The sequence below is a fragment of the Salvelinus fontinalis genome, chromosome 14 (genome assembly GCF_029448725.1).
Source record: "Salvelinus fontinalis isolate EN_2023a chromosome 14, ASM2944872v1, whole genome shotgun sequence".
NCBI classification, from domain to species: Eukaryota; Metazoa; Chordata; class Actinopteri; order Salmoniformes; family Salmonidae; genus Salvelinus; species Salvelinus fontinalis.
The window spans coordinates 774,505-799,235 of NC_074678.1; the positions used below are offsets into that span (position 1 = coordinate 774,505).

General features: G+C 45.0%; 2 protein-coding genes across 6 annotated transcripts; one reads left to right on the plus strand and one right to left on the minus strand.

Annotated features, from left to right (window-relative positions):
- The first annotated feature begins 362 nt into the window (after positions 1 to 362).
- pdcb (phosducin b) lies at positions 363 to 2,628 on the plus strand. The gene is made up of 3 exons (XM_055862334.1): positions 363 to 405; positions 1,142 to 1,290; positions 1,651 to 2,628. The coding sequence occupies exons 1-3, from the start codon at positions 363 to 365 to the stop codon at positions 2,179 to 2,181; spliced, it is 723 nt and encodes a 240-aa protein (XP_055718309.1). The 3' UTR covers positions 2,182 to 2,628.
- A 1,402-nt stretch (positions 2,629 to 4,030) lies between these two features.
- Positions 4,031 to 12,464, minus strand: LOC129869361 (protein odr-4 homolog). Of its 5 annotated transcripts, none has more exons than XR_008761888.1 (9): positions 11,902 to 12,464; positions 11,693 to 11,795; positions 11,481 to 11,585; positions 11,238 to 11,333; positions 10,994 to 11,100; positions 10,467 to 10,503; positions 9,866 to 10,003; positions 9,441 to 9,682; positions 9,034 to 9,128 (listed from the first exon to the last, which is right to left on the minus strand). XR_008761888.1 is itself a non-coding variant. In XM_055943699.1 (8 exons), the coding sequence occupies exons 2-8, from the start codon at positions 11,786 to 11,788 to the stop codon at positions 9,521 to 9,523; spliced, it is 741 nt and encodes a 246-aa protein (XP_055799674.1). In that variant the 5' UTR covers positions 11,789 to 11,795; positions 11,898 to 12,463; the 3' UTR covers positions 9,233 to 9,520. The 5 variants fall into 5 exon arrangements, 2 of the variants coding, with proteins under 2 accessions (XP_055799675.1, XP_055799674.1); XR_008761887.1 differs by having other exon boundaries at positions 11,898 to 12,463; XR_008761889.1 differs by lacking the exon at positions 11,902 to 12,464 and having other exon boundaries at positions 11,693 to 11,891.
- Between the last annotated feature and the right edge of the window lie 12,267 nt (positions 12,465 to 24,731).

The following is a 24,731-nucleotide window of genomic DNA, read 5'->3' on the forward strand; positions in this document are numbered from 1 at the left end:
TAATGTTATTGGGGGACTAGTCTCTCTTGACAGACTGAGATTTGGTTTTGGGATCTAATATTATTTGGGGATCAGACAATTGAAATAGGTAGAGCAGTCATTCTGTCTGATATCATTGGCCCTCAGTCCCAAAAAGGATTATATGGTGTCAACATGTACTAGCTCAGCTGTCACTTTTGGCCACGAGCACACTAAACACCACTCCAAATGTCCAAACTGCAAAATATGATAATCCTGAATGATCTTGAGCTTTATTGTCACAATGTTCCTTTTGTTCAATAAATGATGGTTTAGGTCCTGAGAGTTTTAAAACATCCCCTCCCCTCCTGTGTTCTGTTCCCAACAGCTAACTCTCAAACATAATGTCTGGAAACGTCGATGAGGAGGCCAAAGTCACCCACACAGGTGAGGATGATGCTAATGTGTGTGTGTGTGTGTGTGTGTGTGTGTGAGTGTGTGATTAAAGTGTGGAGGTGGTGTCTTATACAGTTACAGTTCATCCTTAAAACATTTAGGTCTATCTGAGATCAGACCTATATAAGACACCGGCAACAGTCTGTCTGCCTTTCCACAGCAAGCCTGATAGGATGTATGGCATTATTCTTTTGAATAGGGGACAGGTCAAATACAGCATACAGCCGGCGAGCAGCCACCCAAACTAGAAAGGGATAAGCAATGTTAGTAGCAGGTTGCAGAGCAACACAGAGCTCTGTGGTGTTCTGGCACTTTGACACATGCTCTAAGCTACTTTCCTACCTGCTCCTACGCAACCAAGGTGCAATTAGAAGACAGCCTTAAGCGTCTAGTTTAGGCCATAATCCATCTGAGGGCGGGCCAACCCATCCAGCACTGCACATTGTACATCTGTCAATCACACACACACACACACAGTCTGCTGTGTTCATCTGAGTCACAGCCCCAAACAAAGATGGCTGATGCCATGTAAGAACCCTATTTTGTTGGAGTCATGGCACATGACATCAAGAATACTGTTCTGTAATTCTGTGTCAGTTCGGCACACCATGTTAAGGCAGTAGGACTAGAAACATTACAAACCATTGAGGATGACAAGACAGGAGTCTGGGGCTTACAATAGTTCCATATGACCACAAATGAATGCCCATTGTCCTGTTTTCTTCAGGCCCAAAGGGAGTGATCAATGACTGGAGGAGGTTTAAGCTTGAGAGCATGGACCAGGAGTCCCTGCCCCCCCAGAAGAGAGAGCTGCTCAGGCAGATGTCCTCCCCACACAGGCCCAAAGACGACGGCAGGGGAGGCCTCAACCGCAAGGTGGGATTACATTAGGTTACATCACAGTTTAATGTGTATTTCTATGGTCCAAACGCATGCTGAAAAAAGTACTCCTTAAATGAGTTCATTTAAGTGTCCCCTTCCAGTATCTTGGGCCAGTCAATTGAAAACCCAGACTAGGTCTCTCTATACAGATGGCTAAAATACTCTAAACAGGTGTGACTCTAAACAGGTGTGACTCTAATGACAGATGGGCTGTGTACACTAACTGAATTCACTGAGCTAAAAACAGAACAAGACATGACTGTCTTTGTAATGCTATTGTACACAGGAAACAAAACAGTGTCCATGACAATCAATAAACAGTAACTCGTTCTTTGTTTGTTGTCATGGTTTAAGATGAGCGTACAGGAGTATGAGCTGATTAAGGAGGATGACGAGAAGTGCATGAAGAAGTACCGCAAGCAGTGCATGCAGGAGATGCACGAGCGCCTCAGCTTCGGTCCCAAGTTCGAGGGCGTGTACGAGCTGGACAGCGGCGAGGCATTTCTGGAGGTCATTGAGAAGGAGCACCGGCTCACCGTGGTGGTGGTGCACATCTACAAGGAGGGGATCAAAGGTTGCGATGCGCTCAACTCCTGCCTGGACTGCCTGGCCACCGAGTACACTAGCGTCAAGTTTTGCAAGATCAACGCCGGGGTGACTGGTGCGGGAGAGCGCTTCACTGATGACGTCCTGCCCACCATGCTGGTGTATAAGGCTGGCGAGCTGCTGGGGAACTTCCTGGCCACCAACCAGCACTTCAACGAGGAGTTCTTCGCCACCGACGTGGAGGCTTTCCTCAACGGCTACGGCCTGCTGCCGGAGAAAGATTTAGTCGTTGGGGGAGAGGAGGAGGAGGCAGCCGTGGATGTGGAGGCAGTGGAGTGAAGGGGTTGTGGAAGAGAGGTGTGTGGAGGAGGAGATGGAGGACAGGGGTTTATGGTGGAGTGGAGTGATGAAGGGTTGGTGAGGTTGAAGGAGGGACGTGTGTGGAGGAGGATATGGTTTTGTGATGGATTGATGCTTGTTTTGTGTAACAGAGTAGCAGACGCACACAGACTGGGTTGACTGCACTAGAGGGGCCTGAGCGTACTGTAGAAGGAGTCCATTCCCTAAATAAGGGATCATTTCAATGTTCATCCAGGGAAGAAACCTCAGCAGCCTGAATACGGGTGGCCTGTGTACCTGATGTGGATTAGGGTTTGCATTCCTACTAGAAAAGGACAGTTCCAGTTAACTTATTGTTGGGAGCCAAAGTTGATCTATTATTAGGCTACATGTATGAAAGGGGGAAAACATGATATCACATATTGGGCCGATTCTGATTAGGATTACTCTGGGTCCAGTACACCAGCCTATGGTGTTTCTGGGTAATATTTAATATATTATATATATATATGTCATATTTTCAAGTCTTTAGTCTTTTTTTCAAGGTTAAATTACATATTTATTTTAGGTATTTACAAACGCTGTAAGATTATATAATATTTAATAAAACAAAACATGAAAAAACGTAACAAACCAAACGTGTCATTGAATTGCTCATTAATGAATTTTGTAACATTGTTCAAACATTTGGAAAATTATCCATATGTCAACTAAGACTAACTTGCCAACTGATTTGAGAAAATGCTACATAGCCAGTGCAGTAGTTTCACACACTTATCTGGAAAAGCCATTGACAAGCGGCCTGTTACATAACCATTTAATCATCACCTCATGATTCTGTTTCCTGCGTGTCCTTTGGAAGAAGTGAAGTGACATCATCATCATCATCATCATCATCATCATCAGAAGTGACATCATCATGGAAACATCCCACTCAGTTGTCTAGGAAACATTGCTGTTGTTGTGGGATTTAGTTGATTCCACTGGTAATGTAGTGCTAGATATTGACACTTGTTTGCATTGAGAAAGACTGGGTAACTGTAATGTAAATTGTGTATTGAAAGGCATCTATATAAGCTGGTATAGAGAACATAAACGCTGGCTTGTCTTCAATAATGACTAAATACTAGTTCAAGCCATTGGGAGAGTTTTAAGTCCAATTGATTCTATGCCAGACATGCAGATTTTGCAGATCACAGCATAACATTTTGTCATGTCATTTCTAATGTGATATAACTCCAGTAGTCCAGGACAGACAGACAGAAAGACGAGGAGGCCTCCTCCCTCTCGTTGAGTCTCTCTCCTGGGTTTAGTTTGAGTGGCAGGCTCTCACACGTTGAACAACCTTGCCACATACATAACTACAGCATAGAAATGACTCTGCTGTGACCCCAGCACAGGTTGAAAAGTTCACTGCATAGAAATGACTCTGCTGTGACCCCAGCACAGGTTGAAAAGTTCACTGCATAGAAATGACTCTGCTGTGACCCCAGCACAGGTTGAAAAGTTCACTGCATAGAAATGACTCTGCTGTGACCCCAGCACAGGTTGAAAAGTTCACGCATAGAAATAAAACATTTTTTAAACATAAAAGTTATTCAAGCAGACGTTCATTATTTACCCACAATTTGATATGTCATAAATTCAATTACGGTGCTTCCTATTTAGTGGAAACTGACAGAAGCACATGGAACCGCTGGAAGCGTGCTTCTGGTTGAACTGTGGTCTGAACTGTGGCTGAACCCAAAATTACGGGAACAGAAGAGGGGTTTACCATGATGAAGATAGAAGCTACTGGATGCTGGTGTGCTGTGAGTGTAGAACAAGTTCATAACTAAGAAAGAAGACAAAAGCTCATTGGCCCTTTATTTGATGTTGGCAGCAGTCTCCACATTCCAACCAGGGATCCAGATGTTCAACAGGTTTGCATGGTGCACCCTCTTCTGTTGAGGAGCCAATACTGTAGCATTTATTCTTATTCATGTAGGCCTATCCTTAGTTTTAACAGTCTGACCCCACTGTGTTAGGAAAATATATCCTAAGAATGCAGCAAATCTGTCATGTAAAAATCAACAATTAACAACCTGACCTTGATCTTTTGATGTAAATCACACGAGGCTGCTGAGGGGAGGACGGCTCATAATAATGGCCAGAACGGCGCAAATGGAATGGCCACAAACCCCTGGAAACCATGGAAACCATGTGTTTGATGTATTTTATACCGTTCCACTGATACCGCTCAAGTCATTAACACGAGCCTGTCCTCCCCAATTAAGGTGCCACCAGCCTCCTGTGTGTCACAGCATGGTGACGAAACATACAGTCAGAACAATGCCAGACATTCTACATTCCAAAACATAATCCACAATGTTATGTTATGATGAGGGGGTCCGTGTGATCACAGTGATCTAGCTGATCAGGCGTTCTAATCCTCTTATAGGATGAAGTCACAAGCCTCTGTGGCTGTTTGGCCTGGCTTCTCCTCTCTCTCTCTCTGGGCGCTGCTGCTAAAGGTGAGCTACAGGTACTCAAGACAATGATGATTGGTTGCGTCTAGCTAGCCTCCAATACATTTTTTTTTTTACATTTAAAGAGACGGGTCCAAATCAAGAGTATTTCCTTTAAAAACATGAAATTGCAAATACACCCAACACAAATATAAACACAACATGTCAAATGTTGGTCCCTTGTTTCATGAGCTGAAATAGTAGATCAGTAGAATAGTCAAATACAGGTGATCCTGTTACAGACTACACACGGCCCAGGGTAACCAGGGTAACCAGGGTAACCAGGGTAACCTTTAAGGGAGACTGTCTTTCACGTCTCCACAACTAGTGGTGTGTCTAACCCCTATCACCGCCTCACTGAAACCTCCCAATGGAGCTTTCCTTTCATGCAACCTGGTGCTTCTCCTGCCTGTGGTTTCTGAAGCATGTAACAACACAGTTCCACCAGACTGACAACATCTTCTGCTCACTGCGGTGACCGTTGCATCGCATGGGTGGCGGCTGGGCCTAGTAGCCAAAATATCCTCTCTGTGTCTGTCTGGAGTCTGGACAGGCATGTCACCACTTGCCCCATGCTCACAGTAACCACAGAGTTTCGGTATGTGAAGTGCCACAGACAGAATTTTACTGTAGCTGCAAGTCATATATACTGTATAATAGCCTACAGTAAGTGTTGTGTATCTGAGGTGGTTGTTGTTGATGTCAGGGTTCAGGAGTGCAGTGTAAGCCTGTGGCCTGTAGCAGTGTTAAGAGAAAACATCAAGTGCCTTATGGAAGGGCTGAGACAGATATTAGCCACAAACAAAATAAGACCTATAACGTTCCATAAAGTCAACACAGTAGCACTATACCAACTGCTACATTTTTGTTTAGACAATGGGCTATGCATGAATTCCCATTATAGATCAAATCAAATCAAATGTATTGGTCACATACACATGGTTAGCAGATGTTATTGTGAGTATAGTGAAATGCTTGTGCTTCTAGTTCTGACAGTACAGCAATATCTAACAAGTAATATCTAACAATTCCACAGCATATACCTAATAATGCAAATCTGAGTAAAGGAATGGAATAAGAATATATAAATATATGGATGAGCAATGTCAGAGTGCATAGGCTAAGATGCAATAGATAGTATAGAATACAGTATACACATATGAGATGAGTAATGCAAGATATGTAAACATTATTAAAGTGACTAGTGTTCCATTTACGAAAGTGGCCAATGATTTGAAGTCTGTATGTAGGCAGCAGCCTGTCTGTGTTAGTGATGGCTGTTTAACAGTCTGATGGCCTTGAGATAGAAGCTGTTTTTCAGTCTCTCGGTCCCAGCTTTGACGCACCTGTACTGACCTCGCCTTCTGGATGATAGCGTGGTGAACAAGCAGTGGCTCGGGTGGTTGTTGTCCTTGATGATCTTTTTGGCCTTCCTGTGATATTGGGTGCTGTAGGTGTCCTGGAGGGCAGGTAGTTTGCCCCCTGTGATGCGTTCTTCAAACCGCACCACCCTCAGGAGAGCCCTGCGGTTGTGGGCGGTGCAATAGCCTTACCAGGCAGTGATACAGCCCAACAGGATGCTCTCAATTGTGCATCTGTAAAAGTTTGTGAGAGTTTTAGTTAACAAGCCAAATTTCTTCAGCCTCCTGAGTTTGAAGAGGCGCTGTTGATTTCCCGAGACTTCCGAGAATGAGATTAGCTAACACAAATATTTACCTACAGTAGTTATAATAAGCGCCCTCATCCCTCTCTCTCTCTCTGTTTATTGGGTAGGATGTTTCTCAGTTTGCGCTGTGAGCTTTGATTCATGGCACCAGCTGCAACACTCTAGTCGACCCACACAAAACCCCACTAAGACGTCACATCATGAGGCATTACACAGGGCTGAGGACCCGGTCTGGGGCATGATGCTCCCTTTAGAGTGTAAAACTATAGCAGCTGGTGGCTCTGATCTCACGTGAAAATACATTTCTCCTTCCATGTGACTTTGCTGTCTCACGCCGCAAATATGAATGGGCCCCTCTAACAATGAACCCAGGAAGTGTATTCCTAGACACACTGTCATCTGTTACTGGAATGTGTTAATAGAAATGGAAAAAACACATCTTAACTTCCATGTCATTGCACAGGCCCCTTTAATTTATGGGAATCCCAGGGATGTTCTGATGCCCTTTGCATGCCAGATCCTGGGATTGAACCGCTTGACTCCGTGGGCCACATCGTCACTCTTCTAGGAAGAGCCTATAGACGAGACAGGCCACCAGGGAGACTCCTGAAGCCACTGCCACACCTACAACACAGAGGAGAGGAGTACTGACTCATATGGAGGAGAGGGGAAAAGTAAACGGAAGGCGAGAGAGAGAGGGTATGCTGCATCACAACATACCCATGGTGATTTTGCGCCTCTGCTGGATCTTGTACACCGGGACCCAGGTGCTGTCCATGCCTTCCTCTGAATCTCCAACCAGAATAAAAGCTGTTAGACACCCAACTTACTCTGCTTCCAAAATGCTTCCTATCGGCTTCCTATCTGCTTCCTACCAGCTTCTTACTGGCTTCCTAACTGCTTCCTACCTGTGCCCTACTTGCTTCCTACCTGCATCATATCTGATTCCTATCTGCTTCCTAACTGCTTCCTACCTGCTTCCTACCCCTGGATGTGATCTGTGTGGCCAGTATCTAAACCTACACTTGACCCCTGGATGTGATCGGTGCGACCAGTGTCTAAACCTACACTTGACCCCTGGATTTCACTTTTCAAACAAGATTTGACATCTCTGAGACGGATGACTCAATGGTAGAATTTAACATAGCAGAGCGAGGGCGAGGTTACTGTTAGTGTACACCTCACTAAACTACAGGCAGGTTGGCTGCGAGGAACCACCTTCTTTATTGTAACACATATCTGATGCCTGGGGGAGATCAACTGACTTCAGCTATTTATTTTCTTCTGCTTGTCTTTTATTTAAAAAAAAAGAAAATCCATATTGATGCTCAATCATCTGTAAACCACACAGATGAAACAGGTCACAACAAGATCTGAACACACACCGTAACCGTGTCACAAAGGGCACAGGTATCTTATTGAGAAGTATGCTATGGGTGGGACAGAAACTGAAACTCGGGAGGAACCTTAATAAAAGCAGGTAGACACAGGTAGTGGCAAAAGTAAGAATAGAATAGAACTAGAATATAACTATTATCTATGAATATGACGATTTTCTGATAGCCTGCCCTACGTGCATTTTAAAACATGACATCAAGAGGAATAAAGTTGATGACAGATGACAGGCGTGTACGAGAAGGTAACAACATTTACTGCTGTGACATTATCAGACCTGTCTGTAAGGCCTACTTAGAATAGTGATCAAGTCACATTTGACACTCACTTTCCAAAATGCAGCCAAGTATATCTTATCGCCCTTAAGGAACATCAAGACATCTATCTGACCAGCAGATTATCTTTTGACAACTTTATGAGAAATTGGTTTCCATTTCAGACAGCATAGACAGAGCTGAACCAGTACCTAGCCTACCTTGGTGCCACTCCAACCTGCCCTGTACCAGCTGCTGGGTGATATGGAGCTGCCCATCAGGGATGGTGAAGCCTGCCCACTCCCTCACCCTCTCCTGGACAGCTGCCTCCGTCTCAGAGGAGAGTATGTAGTCACACAGAGAGATGCCAGTGTCGGGAACCAGGAAGAACACCCGCTTAGCCAAGGGCTGGGAGCCCATGAATGCCTTCGCTATAGAGACACACACACACACACACACACACACACACACACACACACACACACACACACACACACACACACACACACACACACACACACACATACACACACATATAGGCATGGATATCTGCAGGGTCACACATGCACTCAGATATATGCGTACCTGTTTCATATACGAAGGTCGTTTTTACATATTTTACAATTACTCAAGAGCCTCTTTCATATCGTCATGTATGATGCTGGTTGAGTGTACAGTACAAGAAAAACTATAGTGCCTAACCATCGCCATCTAGTGGCATAGCTGTGGACTAATTATTGAATTTCAAGGCCATTAAAGAACTACTGCACTTGTAACTAACTATTCATCAGTTGTTTCCTACCTGAGTTTTCATCATTTATCAGATGGTCAAAGAAGTTTTTGGCACTGCTGTAGACACTCCTGATGATGTCCCTCTTGATGTACTGTGAGTGACATGGACTCAAGGTCATCAAAAAATTAATCATGGAGAAGCAGCTCAAGTGTTTGAAATACCGGGTGCCGGTATTATTGGTGCCCACAGTTGCCTACCATGGTGGTGGTCTTGGCAGTGGTCCTTGCAGGGTTCATGTACGCTCTGCACCCCAGACTCCCCTTCAGTCTCAGGATACAGCTGCATACCTGCACTGACGCAGTGGACGGCCTCTCCCCCAGCTTGCCCCCTGCCTACAAGACAACCCAGAGAGAGAGAGAGCCATCGCCATCTAGTGAGAGAGAGAGAGAGAGAGAGAGAGAGAGAGAGAGAGAGAGAGAGAGAGAGAGAGAGAGAGAGAGAGAGAGAGAGAGAGAGAGAGAGAGAGAGAGAGAGAGAGAGAGAGAGAGAGAGAGAGAGAGGAGATTGCAATGTGGGTTCATCTGAACCTCTATATGGAGCAGATTTGAGCCCGTTACACTGATCCATAACAATGGAAGAAAAGTACAACAATCCGATTTTTGCAGTCATTTTTTCCCCTTCTCAATATTCATATTCCTACTTACCGTTGGGATGAAGATCTGGCCTTGAATCTTTATTCTTTGTGAATTGTTCCTCTAAAGAACATACAGGACATAAACAGTTGTCATTCACAAGGATTGTCAGCAACGACATTGCAATATTCAGTTGCACACCACACCAAACTTGCCTTAGTTGTGGGGTTCAAATTTGTCTTAGCTGGTAGCTTTTTGTTGTTGAGGAGGCAAACACTGGCCTCAGTCTTCTTTGCCCACCTCATCATCCCATCCTAACATGGATAAGATGTATTGTCACTTTGTCAGTGGAAGTAGTGGTGGAAGAAGCCTTGTCTGATGGAAGACTGAATGTGTAATAAACATGCAACAATAATAATCATTAAACTAGGCCTCCGTCCAAAATGGCACCACATTCTCTATATAGTGCACTACTTTTGACTGGGGCCCTAGGTTACCTTCATGGCCTGCATCAGACCGTGGCGGGTCTTGTCCTTGATAGGGAACATCAGGTCGATGTCCATGGGGCAGACAGCAACAGGCCAGAATGCTGTCATCCACTGCAGGTATCTCCATGTCGCAGATTTAGAAGATTTCTGGAAGACATGACGCGCAGTAAGTCAACGATTATCAACACTAACCAGGAACGAGAGTTCAGCCTTTTCTCTCCTTCTCTCCCAGTACCCCCCTCACCCTGCTACTCGCTGTTTATTATCTATGCATAGTCCCTTTACCCCTGCCTACATGTACATATTACCTCGACTAACCTGACCGGTATCCCCTGTATATAGCCTCGTTATTGTTATGTCAGTTTATTGTGATACTGTTTTATTTTATTTTTTACTTTATTTATTTATTAAGTAAATATTTTCTTGAACTGCATTGTTGGTTAAGGGCTAAGGGCTTGTAAGTAAGCATTTCCCTGTAAGGTCTACACCTGTTGTATTCGGCACATGTGACAAATACAATTTGATTTGCCGTGTATTGCGGTGTTAGATGATAATACACAGGCAAATGAATGAACGAGTGAAATGTTGAAAATCTCAACTCTGTACTCACACTAGGTTCTTTAATGTTCATAATCCAGCAAGTCACTCTGCGATGAAATTGTTAAGAAAGAGTGTGTTCTCTTTAGTCTTTGTGTTATGTGCATGTGTGTCAGTGTGTGTGTGTGTCTGCGTGTGTGGATGTGTGTGTGTGTGTGTCTGTGGATGTGTGTGTGTGTCTCTGTGTGTGTCTGTGTGTGTGTGTGTCTGCATCTGTGTATGTGGATGTGTGTCTGCGTGTGTGTGTCTGCGTGTGTGTCTGTGGATGTGTGTGTGTGTCTCTGTGTGTGTGTGTGTGTGTGTGTGTGTGTGTGTGTGTGTGTGTGTGTGTGTGTGTGTGTGTGTGTGTGTGTGTGTGTGTGTGTGTGTGTGTGTGTGTGTGTGTGTGTGTGTGTGTGTGTCTGCATCTGTGTGTGTGTCTGCGTCTGTGTGTGTGTCTGCGTCTGTGTGTGTGTGTCTGCTTGTGTGGATGTGTGTGTGTGTCTGCATGTGTGGATGTGTGTGTGTGTCATCAGCAGTGGAGACTGAGTAAGAGGATACTTGTTGGTGTTGGAGCAGATATGAAGCATCACTCTGTCATTGGTGTCCTCCTCTGAGAAACCCCAAAGCCTGTCCTCGGATACACGATTTTCCACAGCAACCATAGTCTAACAGAGAAAATGCAGACAGAATACAGACAAATGGATAAATCATCAGATAGACAATCAAACCAAAAACATCTCAAGAAAGAAAATTAAGAAAAACAAAAGCTTGAAATTTGACAAAGAATAAATTCCTGCCTCACCCGCCTCATTTTCATATGGCTCTCTTTGGTCTGATGGGACGGGGAGACCACAAACATGCCCATCACAGACAGTCCTCCAGGAACCATGCGGTTCAGCTTTAACAAAGGGGAAAATGCAGGAGTCATTAACCAAACCATAGACACTTGAATATCATAACACTATAACATCACAGTACAACAGAAGATTGTTTCAGAAAAAACAATCCTCCATATTTCTCAGGCATGTTCTCCAATAAATCTCACATGTTCTGCGTGATCTAGGATGTAGTCTTTGTCATCCTCATTCATCAGGCCACCAGGATTGTCCTCCTTTAGTGGGGTCATCGCTGCATGCACCACAAACTCCCCCTGTAGCAAAACAAATGTTGAACAAATAAAATTATATTGCATTGGATAGCCTAACATTAGAAAGACGGACCACGTCCCCTTACGTACAGTAGGCCTAAATGTCTCACCTGTCCAACTAAAAGTCCAATGATGTAAGATGTGCTTGCTTTCAGGTCAGCAAAGTATTTATCCATGGCAGCATCAGCAATGATTCCTTTTCCCATTCCTAATCTGTAATTACAAATGAAGATCAATGAGAACTTTACGGTATAGGACTTTAGGTAGGCATTGTCAGTGTATTAGAAGAATGCAAGATTATATCATCAAAGAAACCTACGGGGATTTTGTTTCAATTTCAGACGTTTGGGATTTTGCTATCGTCCAGTAAACACCACTTGACGTCTCTTTTCCACTTCGCTGAGTTTCCACTACCTCATCTCCTCAACGGGAGATTCGAGAACATGTATGCAGTCATAATGCAGCAATGCATTGTGACAGAGGGAAGTTCTAGCATGTCCTTTTTTTAGAACGTTATTCATCGTAATTTATCAAAGCACAGTAGTCTATGCAGTGCATTTATAAACGCCTATTGACCATGTTCAATCAGACAAAACATGACCTTCATACAAAAAAATCCCCACTTCGTCTGCTTCTCGCTGTATTTTCGAGCTGACAGATTTTGGGGCGGAGTCATGCCTCTCGCTTCGTCTCTTCCTCGCTCAGTGCGCGGTTTCCCAAAAGCATTTAAGGCTAAATTCATCGTCGTTTAATTAAATCTCCGAGCTGTTTCCCAAAACCATCGTTATTAACGTTGCACTTGAAAACGGGCGTAGTCTAATGCTTGCCTCAGACCACTCGTAGAATAAATAATTGCGTCGTTAAATGCTTTTTTGACCATCCGCTTCACTTTATATACAGGTTTCAGCTAAACATAGAATCAAATAGTTTATCCGTCTCTCTTTGGCCGCCGATAATTTCAGAACAAAGTTGACTCCAAATAGCTTACAAAGTTGCCAATGTCTTTACAGTTTATAGAAACAAGTGATGTATAACATTATGCTTTAAATGAAAAACTAGATGACTGCATTAATTCAATCATATTGAAATACATTTCATGTTAATCAATTTAGTTCTATTTTGCTACTTGTAGGCAACTGTCTGTAATTTGTCTCCATATATTTCATGATGTGTAGACTAACATGTGGGCAATGATGTGCCAAATCGGTGATTTAGTGTATTTTTGTCGGGTAAGCATAAGATTGGTCAATATTTGCAGCCGTATGTGGTAATAGGAGTTGATAACTCGTCAGTAGGCAATTGTGAAATAATTCTACTGATTCTAAAGGAGAAAGCTGATCCGACATCAGCACTCCCTTGCTTTCCAGAATATCAGTATCGACACATGCTCCGATGACCATTCATATCTGACTGGTGTTTTGGACACTGGAGAGTGGGGTAAATTGAGCCAATTTTTTACATTCAACATCACTCCTTCAAGGGAAATATAGTATTCTGTCTAACGAAGATATCTAGTTATATTTCAGGATGATGTGTATCCCTGGAATTAATCCAAATTCATGTAAACACAACAGTTTTGAAAACATGTGGTCTCTTGAAAACAGGTATGGGGTAAGTTGAGGTGCAGGACAGGGTAAGTTGAGGCGCAATGCAGGGTAGGTTGAGGCGCAGGGCAGGGTAGGTTGAGGCGCAATGCAGGGTAGGTTGAGGCGCAGGGCAGGGTAGGTTGAGGCGCAATGCAGGGTAGGTTGAGGCGCAGGGCAGGGTAGGTTGAGGCGCAGGGCAGGGTAGGTTGAGGCGCAGGGCAGGGTAGGTTGAGGCGCAATGCAGGGTAGGTTGAGGCGCAGGGCAGGGTAGGTTGAGGCGCAGGGCAGGGTAAGTTGAGGCGCAGGGCAGGGTAGGTTGAGGCGCAGGGCAGGGTAGGTTGAGGCGCAATGCAGGGTAGGTTGAGGCGCAGGGCAGGGTAGGTTGAGGCGCAGGGCAGGGTAGGTTGAGGCGCAGGGCAGGGTAAGTTGAGGCGCAGGACAGGGTAAGTTGAGGCACAGGGCAGGGTAGGTTGAGGCGCAGGGCAGGGTGAGTTGAGGCGCAGGACAGGGTAGGTTGAGGCGCAGGGCAGGGTAGGTTGAGGCGCAGGGCAGGGTGAGTTGAGGTGCAGGGCAGGATAAGTTGAGGCGCAGGGCAGGGTGAGTTGAGGCGCAGGGCAGGGTGAGTTGAGGCGCAGGGCAGGGTGAGTTGAGGCGCAGGGCAGGGTGAGTTAAGGCGCAGGGCAGGGTGAGTTGAGGCGCAGGGCAGGGTGAGTTGAGGCGCAGGGCAGGGTGAGTTGAGGCGCAGGGCAGGGTGAGTTGAGGCGCAGGGCAGGGTGAGTTGAGGCGCAGGACAGGGTAAGTTGAGGCGCAGGGCAGGGTAGGTTGAGGCGCAGGGCAGGGTGAGTTGAGGCGCAGGGTGAGTTGAGGCGCAGGACAGGGTGAGTTGAGGCGCAGGGCAGGGTGAGTTGAGGCGCAGGGCAGGGTGAGTTTAGGCGCAGGGCAGGGTGAGTTGAGGCGCAGGGCAGGGTGAGTTGAGGCGCAGGGCAGGGTGAGTTGAGGCGCAGGGCAGGGTAGGTTGAGGCGCAGGGCAGGGTAAGTTGAGGCGCAGGGTGAGTTGAGGCGCAGGACAGGGTAAGTTGAGGCGCAGGGCAGGGTGAGTTGAGGCGCAGGGCAGGGTGAGTTTAGGCGCAGGGCAGGGTAAGTTGAGGCGCAGGGCAGGGTGAGTTGAGGCGCAGGGCAGGGTGAGTTGAGGCGCAGGGCAGGGTGAGTTGAGGCGCAGGGTAGGTTGAGGCGCAGGACAGGGTAAGTTGAGGCGCAGGGAAGGGTGAGTTGAGGCGCAGGACAGGGTAGGTTGAGGCGCAGGGCAGGGTAGGTTGAGGCGCAGGGCAGGGTAGGTTGAGGCGCAGGGCAGGGTGAGTTGAGGCGCAGGGCAGGGTGAGTTGAGGCGCAGGGCAGGTTGAGTTGAGGCGCAGGGCAGGGTAGGTTGAGGCGCAGGGCAGGGTGAGTTGAGGCGCAGGACAGGGTAAGTTGAGGCGCAATGCATGGTAGGTTGAGGGGCAGGACAGGGTGAGTTGAGGCGCAGGACAGGGTAAGTTGAGGCGCAGGGCAGGGTAGGTTGAGGCGCAGGGCAGGGTAGGTTGAGGCGCAGGGCAGGGTAGGTTGAGGCGCAGGGCAGGGTAGGTTGAGGCGCAGGGTAGGTTGAGGCGCAGGGCAGGGTGGGTTGAGGCGCAGGACAGGGTAAGCTTAGGTGCAGGACAGGGTAAGTTGAGCCAAATCAAATTGTATTGGTCACATACACATGTTGAGCAGATGTTATTGCGGGTGTAGCTAAATGCTTGTTTTTCTAGCTCCAGCAGTGCAGTAATATCTAACAAGTAATATCTAACAATTTCACAACAATACACACAAATCCAAAGTAAAGGAATGGATTTAAGAATATTTACACTACCGTTCAAAATTTGTGTCACTTAGAAATGTACTTTAAAAAAAAAAAGATTATCAGTAACCATCACTCCTGTGTTCCAATGGCACGTTGTGTTAGCAATGATCATTAGAAACCCCTTTTGCAATTATGTTAGCACAGCTGAAAACTGTGGTGCTGATTAAAGAAGCAATAAAACTGTCCTTCTTTAGACTAGTTGAGTACCTGGAGTATCAGCATTTGTGGGTTCGATTACAGGCTCAAAATGGTCAGAAACAACACTGTGTACTACTCCCTTCACAGAACAGCACAAATTGGCTCTAACCAGAATAGAAATGGGAGTGAGAGGCCCTGGTGCAAAACTGAGCAAGAGGACAAGTACATTAGAGTGTCTAGTTTGAGAAACAGACACCTCACAAGTCCTCAACTGGCAGCTTCATTAAATAGTACCCGCAAAACACCAGCCTCAACGTCAACAGTGAAGAGGTGACTCCGGGATGCTGGCCTTCTAGGCAGAGTTGCAAAGAAAAAGCCATATCTCAGACTGGCCAATAAAAATAAAAGATGAAGATGGGCAAAAGAACACAGACACTCTGCCTAGAAGGCCAGCATCCAGGAGTCGCCTCTTCGCTGTTGACGTTGAGACTGGTGTGTGTTTAGCAAAGAAAGATTGCTAAAAAATTTCTGGTGACATTTCGAGAGCTTGGGACTGTTAAGTTCTATTTGCAAGAAGTGGATTCTGAGATAATTGCCATTTTAAAGTTTCTGAACCATCATTGATTTAAAATGTGTCAGTAATTGTCACGGCCGTCGTAGGGAGGAGACCAAGGCGCAGCGTGGTAAGTGTACATTCTTCTTTATTTAAAGAACGAACACTGAACAAAACGAACAAAATAACAAAACGAACCGTGAAGCTAATATGAATAGTGCAGACAGGCAACTAAACATAGATCAAGAACCCACACAACCAAAAGGGAAAATGGCAACCTAAATATGATCCCCAATCAGAGACAACGATAAACAGCTGCCTCTGATTGGAACCAATTCAGGCCACCATAGACATACATATGCCTAGACTTACCAACACCCCTAGACATACAAAAACCCTAGACAATACAAAACAAGCATACCCACCCTCGTCACACACTGACCTAACCAAAATAATAAAGAAAACATAGATAACTAAAGTCAGGGCGTGACAGTATTTAAAAAAAAATCTTGTATTCTTTTCTCTTAGTCTGTCATGTACAATCGCTCTAATCATGCTACTGATATGTTCTTGCATCATTCAGGATTGAAATAATAGTATCTTATCCCCCATTGTTACCCAGTTTCTCTCTCTGGAGGACAATTTTTTGTTGCAATTCACAACATGAATTAGGGTATTTAGAGTACTATTAAGGTAGAGAACATTGAACAGATCAAGGCTATGTCAATAACTCAATAAATCAAAAACGCAGATGGAACGTTATAGTCCCAAGCTCTCTATTTGCTTGTTTCTTGAGATTTATGGTAGTGTGTACATTTTTAATAGTCTCTTGTCAAATAGCAATTATCCGAGGTCCCTCTTTGTAGCACCTGACCACACGACTGAACAGTGCGACAAAACCAGGGCCTGTAGGACCTGCCTTGTTGATAGTGCTGTTAAGAAGGCAGAGTAGCACTTTATTATGGACACACTTTATTATGGACACACTTTATTATGGACACACTTTATTATGGACACACTTTATTATGGACACACTTTATTATGGACACACTTTATTATGGACACACTTTATTATGGACACACTTTATTATGGACACACTTTATTATGGACACACTTTATTATGGACATTATAGACATCTTCCCATCTCATCTACTGTTGTATCATAATGTGATATTTCAGTTTTTTATTTTTAATACATTTGCAAAAATGTCTAAAAACATGTTTTTGTTCTGTCATTATGGGTTATTGTATGTAGATTGATGAGGGAATAAAACAGTTTAATTGGTTTTAGAATAAGGCTGTAACGTAACAAAATGTGTAAAAAGTCAAGGGGTCTGAATACTTTCTGAATGCACTTTATATGCATGTTCTTGTCAAAAAGATGAAATGCATTTTTAATAGTCTCTTCTCCCACCTCTCTCATCAAACATACATTTGGCAATTGTGTGTTGTATTTCTCCTCTTTTTAATTGCAGCTTGCTTTCTTGCACACTGGACCATGCAGGAGCTTTGCCTCTGATGCTGTGGCTGCATGTCTACCAACGGGATGAAGAGAGACAGCAGGGAACATGCTGTCAACTATGAGGTGGGACTACAGGGCCACGTTGTGTAGCCAAATATTGTCAAATGTCATCCCGGTTGCGTCTTCTTGGTTCCTAGTGAATGTACACCCCCAGGATATTACTCTGGGTCCTGTATTATTAGTTCAACTCTGATATTCAACCACATGAGGGCATACCATACCTGCCCATAACAATAATAAAACATCCGCAACACTGCCCTGTTCATTTAGTAGTTGCCCCCAGTCCAGAGATTGTCATGATGAGGAGTTATTGATCAATAGAGGTCATTGATCAAACTATTGATTAACATTGCATGTGCAGTGTTATAGCCATAACTCTACAGAAATTATTCTACGATAACATAAACCATGTTTTTATTAAACCGCTAGTCCAATTATTTATCAAGAGAAAACAGCTTCAGTATTATTTATGAGAATGGTATCATAGAATATGATGTCACCTCAAGGTCACAGGTCATGAAAGGTGCCTAATGAATCAAGTGTCCATAGTAATATTCATTGTGGCAATTTGGGAGTCCCTCTGGCTAAAATTACTTTGTAGAGAAAAAACAAACCATCAGGAAACTTAGGGGCATAACTTGCCAACCATAATCAGGGGCATAACTTGCCAACCATAATGCACAAGGCCTAGGTTCTTTCCCAGCCTCTGAGTAAAGGGAGAGAACATTTCATTTTTTAGTGATTACATATTTGAAAGATTAACACACACAATTCATCCTCATTGATAACCTTAAAGAAAGAGACCAATAGGAAAGTCTCTTTCGCTCTATGTCTTGTTTCTGAGGCATCTATCAACCTGGATGTACTCCTGTCCTTAAGCTGTTTGTTTCTATTAATGTTCTGTATTATGTCATGTTTCATGTTTTGTGTGGACGGCAGGAAGAGTAGCTGCTTCTTTCGCAACAACTAATGGGGATCGTAATAAAATACCCCCAAAAATACCAATACAACTTAGCTTCTCTATCTCTCTCTTCCTTCGTCCCCCTTTCTCTCTTCTTCCATCCCCCTTCTCTCACACTCTCGCTCTCTCTCTCTCTCCTGCTCGCAATCCCTCTCTCCAATCGTATGAGTGACTGTAATTGGTACTGTGTCTTTTTTAAATGGTGACGTAACAACAGAAGTTGTCATGGTCTTCACTGATCAAAACTATGCTCTCCCTCCTCAATGTTGGTTTGGCTGCTGAGTGCTGGAGAGATTCTGTTATGTGGGCTGTTGGCGATGTGCATAATCATTCATTATTAGCGATGTCTTCGATAAGCTAACACCAAAATCCACAGCTCTTACCACGCAGATAAGCCAAGCACTCGTCACTGTGATCTACTTTGTCTTTTTTACCCATACTCCTTCAGTCATGCGTCAGGCTAGGCGTGGGTGTTGTATTTTGTTTTTTTACTCTGGGGGACTGAGCCATTTGTTGACTGTTGTTTCCCAGAACAGACCTTAAGGCAGAGGAGGAACCTAGTGCAAATCAACAGATATTATAGGGGCAATATATTTCTCTGCAGAATTTATGAGACCATCAAAATTAATCATTGCCACTGACAGCTAGATTGCCTAACTCATCCAGAAACCCCGGAAATGTTATCCCCACTCCCCCTCAAGTGTTTAGGCGTGAGCTGCAAACGTACTTTGCCCACGCCTGGGCCTCGCCGTTCGGTGGCATGGCAATAAGCTATGTTGATTTAATATCCGTTTGCTGCATGCATTTGACTAGGCCGTGTCATCAGCTCACAAGGTGCTGCAGCACAGGATACCCTCATTAATCACCCCTCCCCCCTGGTGGACAGTCATGGTCCTCTCTCTCAGGCTCAGCACCTGATCAAGGCCATGCTACTGCATCATTACTATAGCTACCGAGAGATAGTAGAGGCTACCTCATAGGGTGCATCTCTGCTCCAAGGGCCGAATTTTCAATCCGAATTTTCAATTATTTTTAGTCCAAGAGTAGTCTCACTCTTGGTCTGGGAAACTGGTCTCTATGGTGAAGTTGTCACTGTGTTTTCCTGTTATTAAACTGGTTTGACCTAAGAGGGCAGCAAGGCAATGAAGTGGAAACAAGAAGGATTTGCTTTCACCTCTCCTGTCCTTTCAGAGCAGTGCAGACAGAGAGGAGGAGACAAGGCGACACCAGCAATGAAATACAACCTTCAACATCCCCCTATAAAATGCCTTCCCTCCTGTCTTCATCATGTTTGCTTGAGGGAGTAGGCTACGTGTGATCATGGGACAGGGTGGGCAGTGTTGACATTCTAGGAATGAGATACGGGGGGTGGGATTTGAAAAATAAGTTTTAGGCATCTGAAATTAAACTGTTAATTTCTCTCCTACTCTTTTGACATCTCTGTTAAAAGGTTGGACAGGACTCATTTAAAAAAAAAAAAAATTTGAATCCCCTTTTCTCCCCAATTTTCGTGGTATCCAATCGCTAGTAATTACTATCTTGTCTCATCTCTACAACTCTCGTACGGGCTCGGGAGAGACGAAGGTCGAAAGCCATGCGTCCTCCGAAGCACAACTCAACCAAGCCGCACTGCTTCTTTAACACAGCGCGCCTCCAACCCGGAAGCCAGCCGCACCAATGTGTCGGAGGAAACACCGTGCACCTGGCCCCCTTGGTTAGCACGCACTGCGCCCGGCCCGCCACAGGAGTCGCTGGAGCGCGATGAGACAAGGATATCCCTACCGGCCAAACCTTCCCTAACCCGGACGACGCTAGCCCAATTGTGCGACGCCCCACGGACCTCCCGGTCGCGGCCGGCTGCGACAGAGCCTGGGCGCGAACCCAGAGACTCTGGTGGCTCAGTTAGCACTGATGCAGTGCCCTAGACCACTGTGCCACCCGGGAGGCCGGACAGGACTCATTTTGACTGTGATTGGCGATGCTATCAATGGTGACTTTTGTTTTAAAGGAAGGTTACTGCAATGTGCCACGTTAGTTTTCTCCTGACGGCTGTCAGTGCTTATTGCTGTTTTTGGGGTGAGTGGCGCAGTTGACACACATTGGATTGGTACGATGTTGGGTCAGTGTTTAAAATCCTTAAGTTTACGCCTCCCAATCATTGACAGTGTGGGGGTTCAGACTGAGAGGAGGGATGGGGGGGTGGTATCTTGTCTCGTGTGGGGCACGGGTGTGGGTGTCTCCTTGTTATTCAAGATGGACGATGGGCGGTGTGTGCATATGTGTGTGTGTGTGTGTGTGTGTGTGTGTGTGTGCATGTGTTTGTGTGTGTGTGTGTGCGTCACTAGCAGAAAGGGCGGACAGACACCGGGTTGTTTGGGCAGTTTGAGGTCTCTGAAGATATTTCACAGATCCTTGAGCAAAGTAATCCACAAGCCCTTGATACAAGTTGTCAAACAGAACGCTCTGTTGGAAGATGCTGAGTGGACTAGTTTACCGCCGCTGAGCTGTGTTAAAGTTACAATTGGACATGCTCCTGCTTTTGTTCTGAAATGATAGGTTATTTTCACAAGGTCAAAACAGGCCATTTTTATTGATGGATGAATCGATCCCCACCTCACTCTATTAGCTGTTCAGGTGTACGTCTTGTTTTTATTGATGATGCTTAGTATTGATGTGATAGGCTACATGTCCTATTCTATTGGGCCAAACTGGTCCAATCTGTGATCAACCACTAATGTTTTCATTATGTGTTGGACATAATGCCATACATTTTTCAGGAAAAAACACCACACTTCTCTGCTGTTACCAGCTCATCACTTCAGTAGCAACTAACCTACATGATTCATTTTTTATTCAATTCAGTGTCATACACCAATTTCTTGAAGTAGACTATATATACAAAAGTATGTGGACACCCTTTGACATTAGTGGATTGGCTGCCCCAGTCAACTGTAAGTGCTGTTTTTGTGAAGTGAAAACGTCTAGGAGCAACAATGGCTCAGCCGTGAAGTGGTAGGCCACACAAGTTCACAGAACCGGACCACCGAGTGCTGAAGTGCGTAGCGCGTAAAAATTGCCTGTCCTCGGTTGCAACACGCACTACCGAGTTCCAAACTGCCTCTGGAAGCAACGTCATCGGGAGCTTCCATGAACCATGATATCATTTTCCATGGCCGAGCAGCCGCACTCAAGCCTAAGATCACCATGTGCAATGCCAAGCGTTGGCTGGAGTGGTATAAAGCTCGCCACCAATGGACTCTGGAATAGTGGAAACGCACTCTCTGGAGTGATGAATCACACTTCACCATCTGGCAGTCCGACGGATGAATCTGGGTTTGGCGGATGCCAGGAGAACGCTACATGCCCTAATGCATAGTGCCAACTGTAAAGTTTGGTGGAGGAGAAATAATAGTCTGGGGCTGTTTTTCTTAATGCTACAGCATACAATTACTTTCTAGACGATTCTGTGCTTCCAACTGTGGCAACAGTTTGGGGAAGGCCATTTCCTGTTTCAGCATAACAATGCCCCCTTGCACAAAGCGAGGTCCATACAGAAATAGTTTGTCGAGATCGGTGTGGAAGAACTTGACTGGCCTGCACAGAGCCCTGACCTCAACCCCATTGAACACCTTTGGGATGAATTGGAACGCCAACTGCAAGCCAGTCCTGATCGCCCAACATCAGTGCCCGAGACCTCACTAATGCTCTTTTTGTCACGGCCGTTGAATGAAGAAGACCAAGGTGCAGCGTGGTGAGCGTACATATGACTTTTATTTATATGTCGCCGACAAAACAATAAACACTACAAAACAACCGTGAAGCTTAAGGCTGTGTGCCACAAACAAAGTCAACTTCCCTGTCACGTTCTGACCATAGTTCTTGTGTGTTTTGCTTGTTTTAGTGTTGGTCAGGACATGAGCTGGGTGGGCATTCTATGTTGTGTGTCTTGTTTGTCCGTTTCTATGTTTGGCCTAATATGGTTCTCAATCAGAGGCAGATGTTTTGTGTTGTCTCTGATTGGGAATCATATATAGGTGGCTTGTTTTGTGTTGGGGATTGTGGGTGGTTGTTTCCTGTCTCTGAGTTCAGACGAAGAGGAGGAAGGCCGTTACATTCCCACAAAGACAGGTGGAAAAAAGGGTTACCTAAGTATGGTTCTCAATCAGAGACAACGATAGACAGCTGTCCCTGATTGAGAACCCTACCCGGCCAAAACATAGAAATACAAATAATAGAACATAGAATACCCACCCCAACTCACGCCCTGACCAAACCAAAATAGAGACATAAAAAGGATCTCTAAGGTCAGGGTGTGACACTTTTGGCCAACTCAATATTAATGCCCATGATTTTGCAATGAGATGTTTAACGAGCAGGTGTCCACATACTGTTGGTCATATAGTGTGTTGTGTGCCCAAAACACAAAACAAAATTCAATTTGACAGTTTACACGTATAATCAAGCCAAGTGAAGCTACCATTTAGCCAGAATATACAAGCAATACATCTGTACAGTAGTTTAATCCTGTGTAATTTAGTTTCATATCTGAAGATGGCTGTCTGAAGAAACTGTACTTGTTACATTCTCAATTCAAGATGTGATTTTCTTTGCTACTATAAAAGGACTCCCACATAGGTAGGATATCCCTCTCTCCCCATATAGGTAGGATACCCCCCCTCCCCCGAGCAGTTTTATCAGTTGGCTACAGAACGCCCAGGTGAGTGCCAGCAGGCCCATGTTCCTTTATCTCAAGCAGGAATTACGTTGACCTTGCAGCGATTTAAACTCTTTATCTGCACCTCAATAATCTGCTTCACAGGAAAGCACATCAGCTGAAAAATTACCAGCAGGTTCTCAGAGTGTCTCTGTGGGGTCTAGTTCAGATACAGAGGCTGCAGAGAGACAGGGCTGGAGCTGTAGGTCGCACACCAGGTAGCTATGCTCAGGCCAAGTGCACTGTTTTACCTGACAGACATGGATGGTAATGGAGCAATGCTGTTTGACATTAAGAGACATTTCTTATTTCACAGAATTTCTTCTAGTTGAATTACTTCTGCAGCTCTACAAAGCCATGCTAGTTCTCTTGTCATATTTACGGTCTTTGACAGTAAATATGACAATCTCATTCTCACCACTACTGCCTTTCCCACTCACCCTCACCCTCATCCCCACCGTCTCTCTCTCTCTCTCTCTCTCTCTCTCTCTCTCTCTCTCTCTCTCTCTCTCTCTCTCTCTCTCTCTCTCTCTCTCTCTCTCTCTCTCGTCCATACACAGCACAACTCTAGGCTTCAATGAGTGGTTGCCATGGAAATGAAATGGCCCAGTCACTCTTGTGCCTTGTGCGTGCCTTGTGTGTGTGTGTGTGTGTGTGTGTGTGTGTGTGTGTGTGTGTGTGCTTGTGTATGCTTGTGTGAGTGTCAGAGTCTCTAGGCTGTACCTGCCTCTCTTCAGTCAAAGCAGTGAGACCTACATGTGTGATGCTGCCAGGCCATCCTACCTCACCATTCATCCTGTCAAACTGTTGTGACAGCTGGTCAGTCCTGATGCTCTCAACTGCCACACCTCTCTTCTCTCTGCTGTGGATGGAGACATACAGCAAGGAATATGCAAACTATGTATTCATTCACTTATAACCCTTTCTCATTGAAATGGGTCTCTTATAAAATCCTCTATTTTCCACTTAATGTAGTGTAAGGTTTAAAATACTGCATGTGCGTCATTTCTCATTCCTTTCGAAGTGAGCTTTTCACTATGCAGAAATGCCATTCATTCATTTATTCATTAAAATTTTCTTTCTCTCCCTGTCATTCTCTCTCCCACCCCTCTCTTTTGCTACCCCCCCTCTCTTTCGCTCTCTCTCACGCCAGTGTTTTTTCTCAGAGCATTCATAAGGTTTATTTATGAGTTGATGACAGATGGGCTAATGATAATAAAGCAGGAATGATGGCGTTTCATGGGGTTCTTCCTACTTCAAACAGATTTTATTATACAAAGCATCTTTCAGGTAAATGAATAAACATTTGTAATTGCCATGGTGTTTCAGGAAGGTCTTGGTTATCCCGTGGTAATGGAGGGAGGGAGGGAGCCTGCCCTGAGATAGAACAACATGATGCTCAGGTGAGAAGGACGAGGGAAGACAAAGCATTTCAGCATGTTGAGAGGAAAGGAAACATTTGTCTGTCGAGGAGAATTTGAAATCGTCAGTTTGGAATGACACCACAATCATTTTAAATCTGTGGGCCTATTACCTAATGGTAAGCAAATGAATCAGCTAAAACAGTGAGTTGGCAGACAGCCCACAGTAGTGTGGTCTGTCTATGGTACCTGTTTCAGAGTCTATTCATAACGATTTAGTTCAGTTATGTTTTCTCTGTTCTTAAACCTGATTCTGGTCCGACTACTAGACAAATCCCTCCTGATTCTGGTCCGACCACTAGACAAATCCCTCCTGATTCTGGTCCGACTACTAGACAAATCCCTCCTGATTCTGGTCCGACCACTAGACAAA